The 13,315-nt window shown below is 59.2% G+C and overlaps 1 protein-coding gene across 1 annotated transcript; it reads left to right on the top strand.

Annotated features, from left to right (window-relative positions):
- Positions 1–863: 863 nt before the first annotated feature.
- On the top strand, positions 864–11,661 carry PIGS (phosphatidylinositol glycan anchor biosynthesis class S). Its single transcript, XM_088138671.1, has 12 exons — positions 864–1,395; positions 1,576–1,715; positions 2,063–2,162; positions 3,413–3,502; positions 3,721–3,812; positions 5,613–5,823; positions 6,452–6,594; positions 6,681–6,795; positions 9,081–9,226; positions 9,934–10,034; positions 10,644–10,854; positions 10,952–11,661. Exons 1-12 carry the CDS (start codon positions 1,353–1,355, stop codon positions 11,225–11,227), a joined length of 1,668 nt encoding a protein of 555 aa, XP_087994797.1. The 5' UTR covers positions 864–1,352; the 3' UTR covers positions 11,228–11,661.
- The last annotated feature ends 1,654 nt before the right edge of the window (positions 11,662–13,315 follow it).

The following is a 13,315-nucleotide window of genomic DNA, read 5'->3' as shown; positions in this document are numbered from 1 at the left end:
AACCTCGGCGGCTCTGTGTGTGAAAAGGAGACCCAGCTTGGGTGGACCCTTGGTGGGGTGTGAGTCTCCCAAGCCCTACGCAGCGTCTTGCCTGCAACGGGAGAGCCGGGGGGCCCTGAGGTGCGGGCTCCGTCACGGTTCACTGAGGGAGGCGCAACTGGCTGCCTTCGCCTACAACGCGAAGCCGCAATCCACGGGGCTCGCACCGTGGCTCAGCCGCAGACAGGCGTGTTGGCTGAGAGCCTGGCGGGGACTCTCTCGGGCCCCCGGAGTTTGGGCGCCGCGGGCCCCTCTCCCGTTGGCAGGGCGAGGAAGACTCACCCGCCCTGCGGGAAGCCCCAAGCAGGGCAGGAGGCGAAAGCCCTTCCTCGCTCTTTGCTCTCCCCCGGCCCTTGCGGTTAAGCCGCCCGTGACCCCGAAGCTCCCCACGGCGAGCGTGGGTCTCCAGGCCGTCCTAGGCCCGGCACCGTGGACCCCCGGCCTCTCCGGGCGTGGCCGCCCGGTGCCAGCGAGGCCGGGGCTGCGTGCTGCGCCGGGCGCCGAGCCCCACGCCCCGGCCGCACCAGGGCTGCCCTCGCTGGGGTCATTCCAGGCCGCCAGAAGACCCAACGCGGGCGGTCCAGCTCTTTAGCGCTCGGAACGTCTTTTTCGACCTTAGCGGCTTCGGCTCCCAGAATTCCCCAGCCAGCCATGGGGAATTCTGGGAGTGGAAGTCCGCATGTCTTCACGCTGCCGAGGTTGAGAAAGGCCGCTCCGACGGATCCCCGCTGGGCAGGGGGTCGATTGGATGACCTCGGGGCCCCTTCCAACGCCGATCCTATGACGTCTCCGGGAGCCGAGCTTGCCGGGAAGGCGGATTTTCCTCCTTCCTCTTCCAGACTGGAAAAGCTGGTCGCCGCCTTGCTGTGGGCAATCCCAGGCACGCTTCCTCGGAGGAAAGTCCCACGGCGTTCAGTAAACTCCCTCCCGCGGGGAAGCGGCAGCCTCCCCCAGCTCGCGCACGGAGAGGAGAGGGTTAAAGGAAAAAGCGCGCGTCCGAGGCTGCCGGATTTATCCCTTTTCCGTTGCCGTACCGAAGGCGGGCACCTCTTTGCTTATTGGTCGCTGCTGCCGCTGCTCTAGGGAAGCCCGATGGGTTCCTCTGGGCTCTGCCACGCCCCGCCCTTTCCTCGGCTTGCCCTGCGTTAAGACGGGCAAGCGGTCCTTCACTCGGGGGCGTTCTTTTGAGCCTTTGATTGGACTAGCCCTCTGCCGGTCAGGCGCGGCTCGGTCCCATTGGCTCGCTCGCGTTCGAGTCGTCCCAGCTCCGCCCCCGCGCCGGCCAGGCTCGAAGGCGACTTCCGCGCGGCGGGATGGCGGCCGAGGCTAGAGCCGCGGCGGCCCGGGATGCGGCAGGTGCGGGGCCGGGGGGCGACGGGCGCGGCGGCCCTGGTTCGCCGCGAGCTGGGCCGAAGTGGCCCCGGGGCCCGGCCCTGCGGCGCGCGGAGGGCCACCCGGAGGGGCCCTGGGCAGGGAGGGCGCGGGGGCCGGCGGGCCGGGAGGCGGGCGCCCACCCTGCGCTGCTTGTCCCCGCAGAGAAGGCGCGCGGGAAGCAGGCCGCCCTCTCCTTCGCGGCCATGGCCGTCCTGGTGGGGCTGCCCCTCTGGTGGAAGACCACGGAGACCTACCGGGCGGCGCTGCCCGACGCCGAGATAGCCGCGCTGGACGCCCTTCTGGTGAGGAGAGCGCCGGGCGGGCGGGCGCCTGCGCAGGCCGGCCCCGCCGCCTCTTCCGCGACCCCCGCCCTCCTGGCCCTGCGGGGCGTCCTCCGGGGAGGTGCGCAGGGAGGGCCCCCGGCCGCGCTCAGCGGGAGGCGCTTGGGCCCCCGCGCCCCGGAGTAACTGCAGGCCCTCCCGCGTCCGCCGGTCAGTCCCGCTTCCCCCACCCTGGAGCGCCCCGAGGCCGCGGGCAGCAGCTCCCGGGTTGCCCGCCAGCCGGCTGAGCCTCGTGTGGGACCCAAGCTCGGGGCGGTCCGAAGCGGCAGGTGGCCCTCCGGCTAACGGGGCGCCTCCCGTGGGCTCAGTTCCAGCTGACGGTGCCCGTCTCGGTGGTGTTTGCCGAAGGGGTCCTCCCGAAGGAGCAGGCGCAGGCGCAGGCGCAGGAGACGGAGATTCCCTTGAATGGTAGGTGGGGCTGGCGTGGCACACGAACACCCGGGCTGGCCCAAGTGGCTGTGCCACGCGGGCGTTAAACCGCGTCAGCCGGCCCACAGCCTTCAAGGCGGAGCCAACGGAGAGAGCCACCAGTTATCCCAAAGACTGTTGTGGCAGCATGGCTATGTTTGAAAATGCCAGGCTGGCATTTGAGCTTGTGGTCTTAGAACCCGGTTGGAGCTGGAGAAGCGTTGCCTGGCCTAGGATTTTGCTGTATTTTTTTTTTAATTGGCACAGGCTGGCCTGTTTCGCTTAGGGTGTTTCTTCTTAAGCGTCCCTCCCTGGTCCACTCTGGCGTTAGCCGTGAGGGGCAGAGGCGGGATATCGCAAGGCCCGCGGCAAAGCGATTTTTGCCTGAAATAGCCTCGGAGGCCATCTCAGTAAGCAGAGATGTCGTGACGCGCAATTTTCCCTCGGCTGAGGGGCACATTCCAAAAGTTGGGGTGGGACCTGGAAGAAAAACTCTCACTTTCTTTTATACACGCATTCCTATTGTTCTGTTTCCTTTGGGGTAAGCAATATTACGCGTAACCAAGAAAAGGAGTGAGAGGTAGTGAGGCAAATTAAAACCATGAGATAAGAACAAAGGAGAGGCAATATAGAGAAATCTGGTCATACCCCCGCCATTCCCTCTCTCTCCCCGTATCTTTCTCTCCTTGCAAACCATCTTCGCTTCCATCCACTGCTTTGTACGTGGCCTTCAGTTCTTTTGAATGTCTCACCTCTCTGTTTTACAGAATCTCCTCAGCTCCACCTGGCGCTGACTTTTTCAGTCTTCCCTCTCTGCCCATTCACTCTTCAGATACTGGTTTTCCTATTGTACTTTCAGACTTGCAAGACTCTGTTAATGTAGCCTTACAATCGAGTAGAGTGCGCTTATCCGTCTGGTCCACCTGGGAGGCTGACACAATGGGAAGGACAGCACCAGACAGTTTGGCACATATATGTGGGTGCCAGAGGTGCAGGCAAAGCATAATTGCACCCCAAAGATGCTCCCACTGGCCTCTGCAAGCACGATCTCCCATCTCTGATCTACCGCCTGCTTGGGAGCCCACAGACCGTTCCCCTCGTCTCACCATATAGACGTGAATGTGGCACATTGACACACACGCAGGATGCCTTTTCTTTTCCTTTTACACTGATCAGCATGCTCAAAACTGAACACGACAAATGTTGTTTTTCATCAGCCGTGTATTTAGTCCTTTCCCCCTTTGTTTCAGCCAAAACAAGTGTGGTTTCTCGCTATGATGTTTCCTTTCGCCATGCCACTTCGCAGGAGCAGGCGTTCCTGTCGCAGACCTCAGTCCAAGGTAATGGCTGAGGGCGAGAAGGAGCCTGGCTGTGGCTCTGGACAGAGACCCAGATTCAGACAGATGGCTGTCCGGCTTCTGCTTGACCACATCCAGCGCAGGGGAGCTGCCTGCCTCTTGGCCATTGGAACTGCTCCCCCAGCGCTGTCTGTGCACTTATAGCCTTGAGGGCTGGATTCGCCTGCGTAGCTGCGCATCACCTCTCACTCTCTTTCCAGAGGCAGACAAGGGGCTGCGGCCAGTGGAGGGCCTGCCGGTGGGCTCCCTCGCCATCTACGTGATTCCCCCAAGCTCCCTTCTCCTGCCACAGGTATGCGGCCTGGTGCCCCTCTGCCTCCACTGTGGGTTCTGTGCAAGCCTGTTTTCCGGGGTGGGTGGAGAAGGATGTAGCTGAATGGTCCTCCCACATCCAGAGAGCAAGAAAGGGAGGGGTAGGAGCAGATTCAGGCTCCAAACAGATGGAGCGGTCTTCCATAGAGGAAGAGTAGGCTGGTGTTCTCTGCTCTGTTGTGGCCTCCGGAGAGCGTAGGAAGAGCCTGGAAGGATGGCCCCTGGATGAGCAGTCCAGCCCAGTTGAAGTCTGGGAGGGAGTTGGGGTGCGAGAGAGAGAGAGAGACACACACATACGAATTTATAGGCTGCCCAATTCCCAATGTCTCTGGGCGGCTTACAATTAAAAATTAAAAAAAACACCAAAAAACCATGTAAGATTAAAAAGAGATCATGTGGTCCAAAAACCACACATAAGCTGCCGCCACCCTGAACTGGAGCTCAGCTTTTACCCTTCCCGAGTCCTGGGGCAATAGCCAGGTCTCTGAATAGCTTAAAGAGATGCTTCTGGGAAGCCCAAAGCCATGCGCTCCCTTGTTCCCAGAGCATCTTCTTCTGCATTCGCTGCCCCGTCTGTCTTTGGAAGAAGTTGTGGGGAGGCCAGGAGAGGAATGGAAGGGAGAGCAGATGCAAACACTCAAAAGGTGGAAGGTGAATCGATTGGTAGCTTGTCTTGGCATTGGCAACTCAGCCCAGGTGGCAAGAAAGCTGAGAAGAAGTATTTCAAATTGACTCTGTCTGAACGAACTCGCAGTCAAGAGGTGGGAATTTCCTCTCGCAGCTTGCAAGATTAATGGCAGTCCCACACAGCTGGGCAAGAGCGCGGAAGTAGGAATTACATTGGGTCTTAATGAATTAATGAATTAATTAAACAAATTTATATGGCCACCCAACTCACGCACGGAGTTATATGGCTGCCTAACTCATACACTTTAATGCTAGGATTGATGGTAAGTACAGAATCTTGGAAACTACACAGGAATTTCCAATCCTCACTGAAATTCCATTAAAGCAGAGTTTCTTTGGGTAACTGGAAAGGCTCCCCCTCAGGTTTCTCTCCACCTGGGCTGAGTCACTTCCCTCTCTCCTCTCTTCCTCCCCCAGCCTCCCCCCAGTTGCTCACACCCTTTACGCTTCTCTCCTCCAGGCTGAACAGATCTAGATCAATACCTGCCCGGTTGGGGTATGGATCTGCACAACTGGGCCCCCTTGCCCCCCAAAGGACACCCGTCCTCTGGTCTCTCTCTGTGTTCAGTTGCACAGCTCATAGCTGGGCTCAGACTTTCTGAGAAACTGCAGTGCCACTGGTCCTGGGAAAACCAGCCTGATGCCCTGTAACCCCCTCTTAAATTAGCTCTTGTGTCTAAATTATTGCCAACGTGCTTTGTTTCGCTTTGAACAGTTGAAACAGTGGGCTTCTACCTGTGTTTCAGGGTGAAAGCTGAACAAAATAACTATTTAATGAAATGCTTGTCTTAATTGGCAAAAAGCTTTCCTTGCGTTTCCTTTAATACTCTTGAAAACATCATACGATTTTTAAACAGTTAAGCAGTGTGGGTGTGCCTCCCCGCTTTTGCCAATTTGGCAGAAAAACCCCAAACTTGCTAAAGACGAAACTCTCTTCTTGTTGCAACGAAACTGACAGCGTTAGAAACGCTCGGCCCCTCATGCCCTTCGTGCCCAATGCCCCTCTGAACGACGGTCGGCCCCTCTCTGTCTGGCTGTGCAGCTTGGGATGGCAGAAGCAGCTTCAGCTCAGAGCCCGCCTGTTTTCCGGCAGGAGATGGGGATGTACATTGGGAGGCACCGCAGCGCCTTCCTCAGGGCCCCACGGGGGGCCGAAGACGTGCTGGGAGCACTGAACGCTCGGATGCAGCAGCTGATCCAGGCCATGTCCTTCACCACAGAGACCCTTGTGGAGGCCCTGGCCGACCGTGTCCCGCTGGGCCAGCCGGGGGCCGAGTGGAAGCGCCCCTTCAAGTCCAGTTTGGGTATGGATAGGCCGGGGGGGGGGAGCTGAAGGAGAGGATGCCCGCCCCGTCCCCTGCCCCCGTGCAGCAGGTCCTCCTTCGGAAGGGCTAATACCTCCCCCAGCTGGTGGTGCATCAGAAGGGCAGGGAGTGTGTTTCCAGGACTTCCACTCCAACGGTCCCCAGCCAGCCTAGCCAAATATGGTTGGGCAGTTGAGTTATGATATTTCCGCCTTGGATGGCTCTCAGAGATGTGATGCCTTGCCCCCAGCATTCCTGGTTCTCATTCTTAGGTGACCAGCTGGGCTGTGAGAGCGTGGCTGGGTTCGTGTGTCGCCATCAGCCAGGGTGGGGTGGTTTGGGCTGGCATCTCGCGTGCACCCTGCTCTTCTTCCTTGTTGACAGATGGTGGCTTTGCGCAGGGTGGGGAACCCAGGACCCTCCCCCAGCTTCTTTTTGTGGCCCTTGTGAAAGCTGTCCTGGGGACCGTAAAAGAGGCATGATGTGGTCCTCCCGGGTGATGTGGCCCTTCCTTCTCTGGCTTTGGCAGCGGAGACTCGCTTAGGAAGTGGCTGAGCAGCCTCCCAGGGTCCCAGCGCTCTAGCAGCCATGGGGAGACTCCCACCCCCAGTTCTTGGTTCCTCCGCAGGATACGAGATCACGTTCAGTTTGCTGAATCCTGACCCCAAAGCCCACGACGTGCACTGGGACATTGAGGGGGCCCTCGAGCGTTACGTGAAGCCTCTGCTGGAGAAGCTGAGCCCAGTAGCCGAATTCTCGGTGGACTCGCAAGTGAGTGTGACCAGAGGCCGTGGGGTTGCAGGTGCTGGACCCTCTGCCGACCCAGGCTGATGGGTACTGTTTCTCCCCTGCCCCAGATCCTCTACTACGCAGCGCTGGGAGTCACACCCCGTTTTGACGCCGGTTCCTCCAGCTACACCCTGAGTGTGCAGAGTCTCCCGCATGTCATTAACCCTGTGGAGGCCAGGCTGGGTAAGCAAGGGCGATGCCCCTTCAGCCGGGGGTTTACTTAGGGGTTCCTCCCAAGGGACCCTCTGACTGGGACCCCAGAAGTCTCAGGCAGAGGGCTGGCCTCAAGAAGTGGGTCATGGGCTGCACTCCTGGATCAAAAAAACCCTAATTTGTTCCCCTTTAATTAAGATTAATGAGAACAGATGTGACAGAGGCCAGCAGGAAACCTAGAGCCGTAGGTTAGAGCCTCTCGCCAAGAAAACTTCAGAGACAGGTCCATGAAGCCACTGGGAGGCAGACTTGACGTAAGGGGGGTTTGGCTCGACAGGTGCGACACCGAGCTGCTTGCACCATCTCCGAAAAGCTCAGCAGGGCCAGGCCTGGCTTGGCCTCAAGCGAGAGGCCATCAGGCGATCTGGGGCTTGGCCGTAGGCAGGAGGCACAAGCCAGCCCTTTCTGGCGGCCAAGGGACCTGCACGGGGCAGACTCTGGGGAGCCAGCCTCAACTGGGGCCTCTCTTGGGGAAGGGGCTGTGGGGAGGCGTGGCTCGGGAGCACGATTTCAGAGGGGCTTTGGTGGTCCTGGGCCTCAAGCCCATGGGAGCCAGCGCTAGAAGCAGCATTCTGTCCTCCTTCCTCTCCGCTCGGCGCTGCTGAGGCCCCACCTGGAGCGCCAGGTACAGATCCGCCCCCCCCCCCTTGCCAGAAGGACTTTGACAGGATAGAGGAGGGCAGCTGGGGGGACTCTGTGCCCTTGGAGGACAAGCTGGAGCAGGTGGGGGTATTCAGCCTAGAAAAGAATGGGGGCTGTGTCCCGGTCCGTAAGAGAAGCTGCAGGGAAGGTGGTCCAGGGCTCTTCTCCACGGCCACAGAAACGGGGACCCGAAATGACGGTCGTAAGTTGCAGGTGCCTAGATTTCAGTTAGGTATAAGACAAAGCTCTCCGGCAGCAGGATCGGTGCAGCAGTGGAGGCCGTGGGTTCTCCATCTCTGGAGGTGTGCAAGAAGAGGTTGGACGAAGAGGTTTTCCTGCACCGGGCAGAGGGTTGGACTGGATGGCCTTGTGGCCCCTCCCAACTCCACAATCCTGTGGTTCAGTGACAGTCCCTCAGGAGTTACTCCAGTGAGGGGAACCTTGAAAGCAGAAGCCCCCCTTTTCCTTTTGAATCCCATTGCGAGGGCTTAGATGCAGGTTTCGGGTGTTTTATTTCACGCTCTTGGCTTAACAGAAAGAGGAGCCCCAGCAGTAAAATGACTCCACTTTGAGGGGCCCACCAGCCCTGCATTTCCAGTCTCCCCCTCTCCTCCCCTCCCCTCCCCTCCCCTCCCCTCCCCCCAAGTGTTTCGGAGCATCCTGGCGTGTTTGGATTCTGTGGCTACAGTTTTGATTGATTGCTAACAACCTTGGCAAAGCGTGGAAGCTTCCTGCGGTGGTGGAGGATGGGAACTGCGTGGCCGGCCGAGCGGAAAGCAGAACACCTCTCAAGAGCCAGAAGGTGTTGGACTGGTGCCAGGTTCAAGTCCCCCCTCGGCTGGGGAAGTTGACTTGGGGGGTCCCTCTGCCGTTACTCTCTCTGAGCCCAACCCACCTCTAAGGGATTTTGGGGGGAAATGGGAGGAGGGAGCGTGCTGAACACGGCCTTGAGGTCCCGGGGAGAGGCAGGACAGCCATCTGGCCCAGGAAGAGACGCATCCCTGCTCTTGCTGGCCTGCCTTGTCAGAGCTGCCAGGGAGTCGTTGGACAAACGCAGACAATGGCAGTCTCTACACCACGGCTGTGTGGATTACTCCCGAGGAGGAGTGGGGTTCTGTAGCGATGGGCAGCAGGATCTGGGGAAATTGGGGTTGCGTGCGGCACGGTCTCACCCATCGTTGCCTACGCCAGGCAAAAGAATCGTAGGATTGGAAGGGACCTTGGAGGTCTCCTAGTCCAACCCCCTGTCCAGGGCAGGAATCCTCAGACCCGTCTTTCTCAACCGTAGGAACTGTAAGATGGGTGGACTTCAGCGCCCGGAATTCCTAGCTGGCTAGGGAATTCTGGGAATTGAAGTCCACCCATCTTCAGGTTGCCAAGGTTGAGAAAGACTGCCTTAGACCATCCCAGGGAAATGGCTATCCAACCTCAGCTTGCAACCCTCCAGAGATGGAGCCCCCGCAACTCCAGGGGCTCTCGCGTTCAGGAAGTTCCTCCTTTTGAGTTTGGTTCTTCCTCTGCAAAGCTGCCCTTCGGCACCACGGAGAACCAATCCACGCCCTCGTTCCTTTGCGTGGGACAGGCGAGCCCAACTTCTCCGGCTTCCTCCGCAGGTTCCAGCGCTTCTTCGCTGTATCCCGTCCTCAACTTCCTGCTGTATGTTCCCGAGCGCCTGCATTCGCCCCTCTACATTCGCGGGAAGGACGGGGCTGCAGTGCCAACCAACGCTTTCCACAGTCCGCGCTGGGGCGGGATCATGGTGAGGCGAAGGGGGGGCTGCCACGGGATCCTCCCAGACAGGTAGCAGCAGCTGTTCTTCGCGGGGGGATGTCTTGGGGGGCTGCATGGCATATCACCAGAAATTTGTCGTCTCCTAACCAAACGTATGTGGCATTTAAAAAAAAAGCTGCACGGGCATTTGCATTGAAACGCTTGTCAGTAAGAGTCGTTCTTCTGCGCCTCCCTTCGGTCCCTCTGTGAGTGGGAAGGTGCAACGCCCGTGGAACGGCCTTGTTTTGACCACGTGCCGTGCCAGGAAGTGCGGGGACCTCCACGTTGCTCGGAGGAAGAGCCTGGAGCTGGCGCGACAGAAACCCGCAGTGCTGAGACAAGGCAGGAGCATCACGTGCCCAAATCCCTCCTCATCTGAAGGCTGGAGAAGAGCCGTGTTTCTGCCGACCCCTGGTTTAAACCCTGGGGCGGAGCCCGCTTCACGGCTGGCTCGGGGCTGGAGTCCTGCAGCCGGGAGACCTCCCGCCTGTACGTGCTTCTGCCTCGTCTGCAGCAGAGCAGCTTCTCAGGCCGCGTTGTGGCTGGGAACCCCTGCTTAAGCCAGTTCCTGGATAGGAGGCAGAACCTCTGGAGGGCTGAGAGGCGCTTCTGCGCCTGGTGGGAAGCCAGGCAGAGCCCCAGCAAAGGGCACCACCTGCTCCGCTTCTGTTCTGAAGCACTGTCTCTCTCTGCCAGGTCTACAACGTGGAGCCAGAAGCCGCCAACGAGACCTCTCTCCCGAGGAGGGTGGACATTGACATGGTGCGCGTGATGAAGGTGTTTCTGGCCCAGCTACGGTGAGCTCAGGGAGAGGCCCTGGGTGGGCTGCGAGGGGCCCTGGGTGCCTGCTCAGGCAGGAAAGCAGCCCTGGTGGGCAGCCCTCTCCCCTTGGTTTAGTGCTCTTGGAGGGGGTCTTAGAGGCCATCTGGCCCAACCCTGCCCCGTTCAGGGAATCCGAGCCTCTGCCAAAAGATTAGGCAGAGAAGATTCCCCCTCGTCTGGCCTTGTGGGAAATGGCTCCCCCCCCCACCCCCGAGGCCTGTCAGACTGTCTGGAAAGCAACCTGCTGGAGAACGGGGGCTGGTATCGGGTTGGGTGCCATGACTTTGTTCCTCCCCGCTCCAGGGATTGCCTGCTCCCCCTACTGGCTTGCACGGGGGGCCAAGGTTATTGCTACAGGTCTGCCCCCCCTTGCTGCGTCAGCTTCTCCAGCAGCCCTGCAGCCTCTTCCTCCGGACGCCTCTTGCCAGCCTGACAGACCAGCCTGTTCGGCTGCAGCCGTAAAGCAGCTGGGCTCTGCTGCTCCCGGAGGGACTCCCTGCCCCCAGGCCTTCTCCGCAAGAGCTCTGGGGGGCACGGCAGCCCAGGTTCAGCCACCGCGTGATGTTTTGCTTGCCCCCCCCCAGATTACTGTTTGGCATCTCTTCTGGCCCAGCGCCAGAAGGGGCTCTGATGGAGAGCCCCGGGAACGAGGGCCTGGCGGACTGGGAGCTGGACGGCTTGCTGTGGGCCCGCACGGTGGAGAACGTGGCCACCGTCTCCACCACCCTGACGTCGCTGGCCCAGCTGCTGGACAAGATCGGCAACATCGTCATCAAGGACGACGTGGCCTTGGAGGTACGGGGCTGGGGCTGGGGCCGTGGAGGGTCGTTTTCCTCCTGCGGAAAGGGCCAAGGGTTCAGAGGTGCCAAGTCGGTGCCTTGCCTTCCCCCAGGTCTGCCGTGCGGTGGAGTCGGCCCAGCAGGCGATGGCGGAGCTCAGCCAGGGCCACCTGGGCCCAGCTTTCCAGGCCAGCAAGGCGGCGGCCACCTCCTCGGAGCGGGCCTTCTTCGACCCCTCCCTCCTCCACCTCCTCTACTTCCCGGACGACCAGAAGTTCGCCATCTACATCCCACTGTTCCTGCCCATGGCCGTCCCCATCCTGCTCTCGCTGGCGAAGATGCTCTGGGAGAAGAAGCAGCGCCAGAAGGAGCCCACGAAAATGGACTAAGGTGCCTCTGGATGCCCAGAGGCGTGGCGGGCACTAGGCTGGGCATATGCCCAGAGAGAAATGATGGCAGGTCCCGGCCAGCACGATGGACCCCCAGCGGGGGGGCGGGGAGCTGATGTTTCCGCTGGGCTCCTTCTTTGGAGCAGCTTTAAAATGGAGAGCGTCCCTTTCGCTGCGGACGAGGCCAGAGGACAGACCGGCCTTCAGAAGCGTCCCTTGTCCCTGGCTGCCCTGCCGGGCACTCCTGCAAGTGCTCAGCTGCAGGAAGCGGGGCTCCCTCTCTCGAAAACTGCCCAGCTGAAGCACTAGAGAACTTTGCGGCCCATCGGAGGGCATAAGCCTTCTCCCCCCACACAGAGGCGGAATGGGGAGCCCCCTCTTCGCCTCCTGACCAAGCGTAGGATTGATCTTCAATTAAAGTTGGGTTGGCTTGACCAGTGGAAGCGCTGAGCATCTTTTGCAGCTCCCCTGGGGTCTTTGGAGGGGGGGCAGCAAGCAAGGAAGGGGGTGAGATGCTGCTTGCCAATAAAAGCAGGTTTAGGCCGCTGAGCAGCCAAGGAGATTCTGTTCTAATGCTAATGCTCCTTTTGCGAAGATGGGGAAGGACCTGGCGTTTGCTATTTTCATGCCCGAAAGTTAGAAGAGAAGATCACCCCACACCAAAGTCAGCCCTTTGTGCAGCTCCTGTGCAGAAGGCTATTTCTACCCTAAGAGGAGAGAAGCATTATTTATTTTAAGCATTTACCTAATACTTCCCATTAAAAATCCCGAAGCATTTTATGTTACAATTCAAACTGATTAAATACTAAGTTTGATATGGAGCATAGATTAAAATTTTATGCAGTAAACAAGGTGAAATGAATAAGATCCAGAATAAAACAGAGAATTAAAGCTGCAGCGAGAAGTTCAGTCTTCCAGAGTATATCTGCTAACGCTCAAGGCCCGAGAAAGGGAAACGGGGACGGGGCGGGCGGACCTTGCAGGGGAGGGCATCCCAAAGTCCAGTCACCACCGAAAAGTCCGGCCTCCGAGTAGCTGCTCGTTGCATCCGTGCGTGGAAGGTGGGTCCTCTGAAGGAGATCTCAGAAGGATCACCGATCCTGAAGGGGGATGAGGGGCCGAACCCTGCCTGATGGCCGGGCGGGGGCTCCTGCTCTCTTCCCGGCACTGCAAAACCCTTTCGTTGGGGCGCATTCTGGGCCGTACTGCAGCATAGCCAAGCTTGGGTTTCTTAATAACTCGATGTGTTTTATTTCTGTCTTGCTCCCCCTTTCTCAGACCTTTGGGTATCTAATGAAGTGGGGGGGGTCCTCTTTGTTCTAACACGCATCGCTCTGATCCTGCTTCTGTGGAAGCTCCTTTGCCTCTGCCCAGTTGGGAGATGCCCGTTTGGCGCTCTTTGCAGCCCCTTTTCCACGTTGCTTTCCTGAGCCACAATATGGTTTCCTTGCTTTCATCCCGTGTTGGAACTGAAAGGGATCTTGGAGATCATTGGATCCAACCCGCCCGGTGCGTGTTTCAGTGCAACCCTGCAAACCAGAGACTTTAGTTGTTTGTAAATAATTGATAGGGCAGAACAAATATAAATGTATATTTATACATCTCGTAGAGGTGACTGGGCAGCGCACACAGATGGAAACGCAACAGTTAAACGCAAGATAAACGATACGCCCCAATCATAAAACAGCTTCAACGACAGAGCTTGCCCAACCTCCTGGCCCAATGAGAGGGAAACAGCCAGGTCTCCAATGCCTTGGAAAGGCTAGCAGGTCGGGGCCGCCCAGATCCCAAGGGGCAGGGATGGCATTCCACAGGGCGGGCACTGCCAGAGAGAAGGCATGACTCTGGGGTCCCGCAAGATGGCATGGCTTGATGGAAGAGGCCCAGAGTGTGCCCTCCTCGGTAGGTCTGTGGGCAGACACAGTGGGAGAAAGGCGGTCGCACAAATAGCCTGGCCCTATGCCACGCAGGGCTCTACGGGTGCCAGCGCTGTTAAATGGCGCAGGGGGAGACGCACAAACGCCCGCACGGCCGCATTCTGGACCCGATGCACTTCCGAGGCTCTTGCAGGGCGGCCCCGTGTAGAAC

This window comes from Python bivittatus, unplaced genomic scaffold (assembly GCF_059951505.1).
Source record: "Python bivittatus isolate LINGU-HERP-01145 unplaced genomic scaffold, Pbiv_v1 ctg000240_np1212, whole genome shotgun sequence".
Classification (NCBI taxonomy): Eukaryota; Metazoa; Chordata; class Lepidosauria; order Squamata; family Pythonidae; genus Python; species Python bivittatus.
The sequence above is the reverse complement of the archived record's forward strand: the minus strand, read 5'-3'. Positions and strand labels throughout refer to the sequence as shown.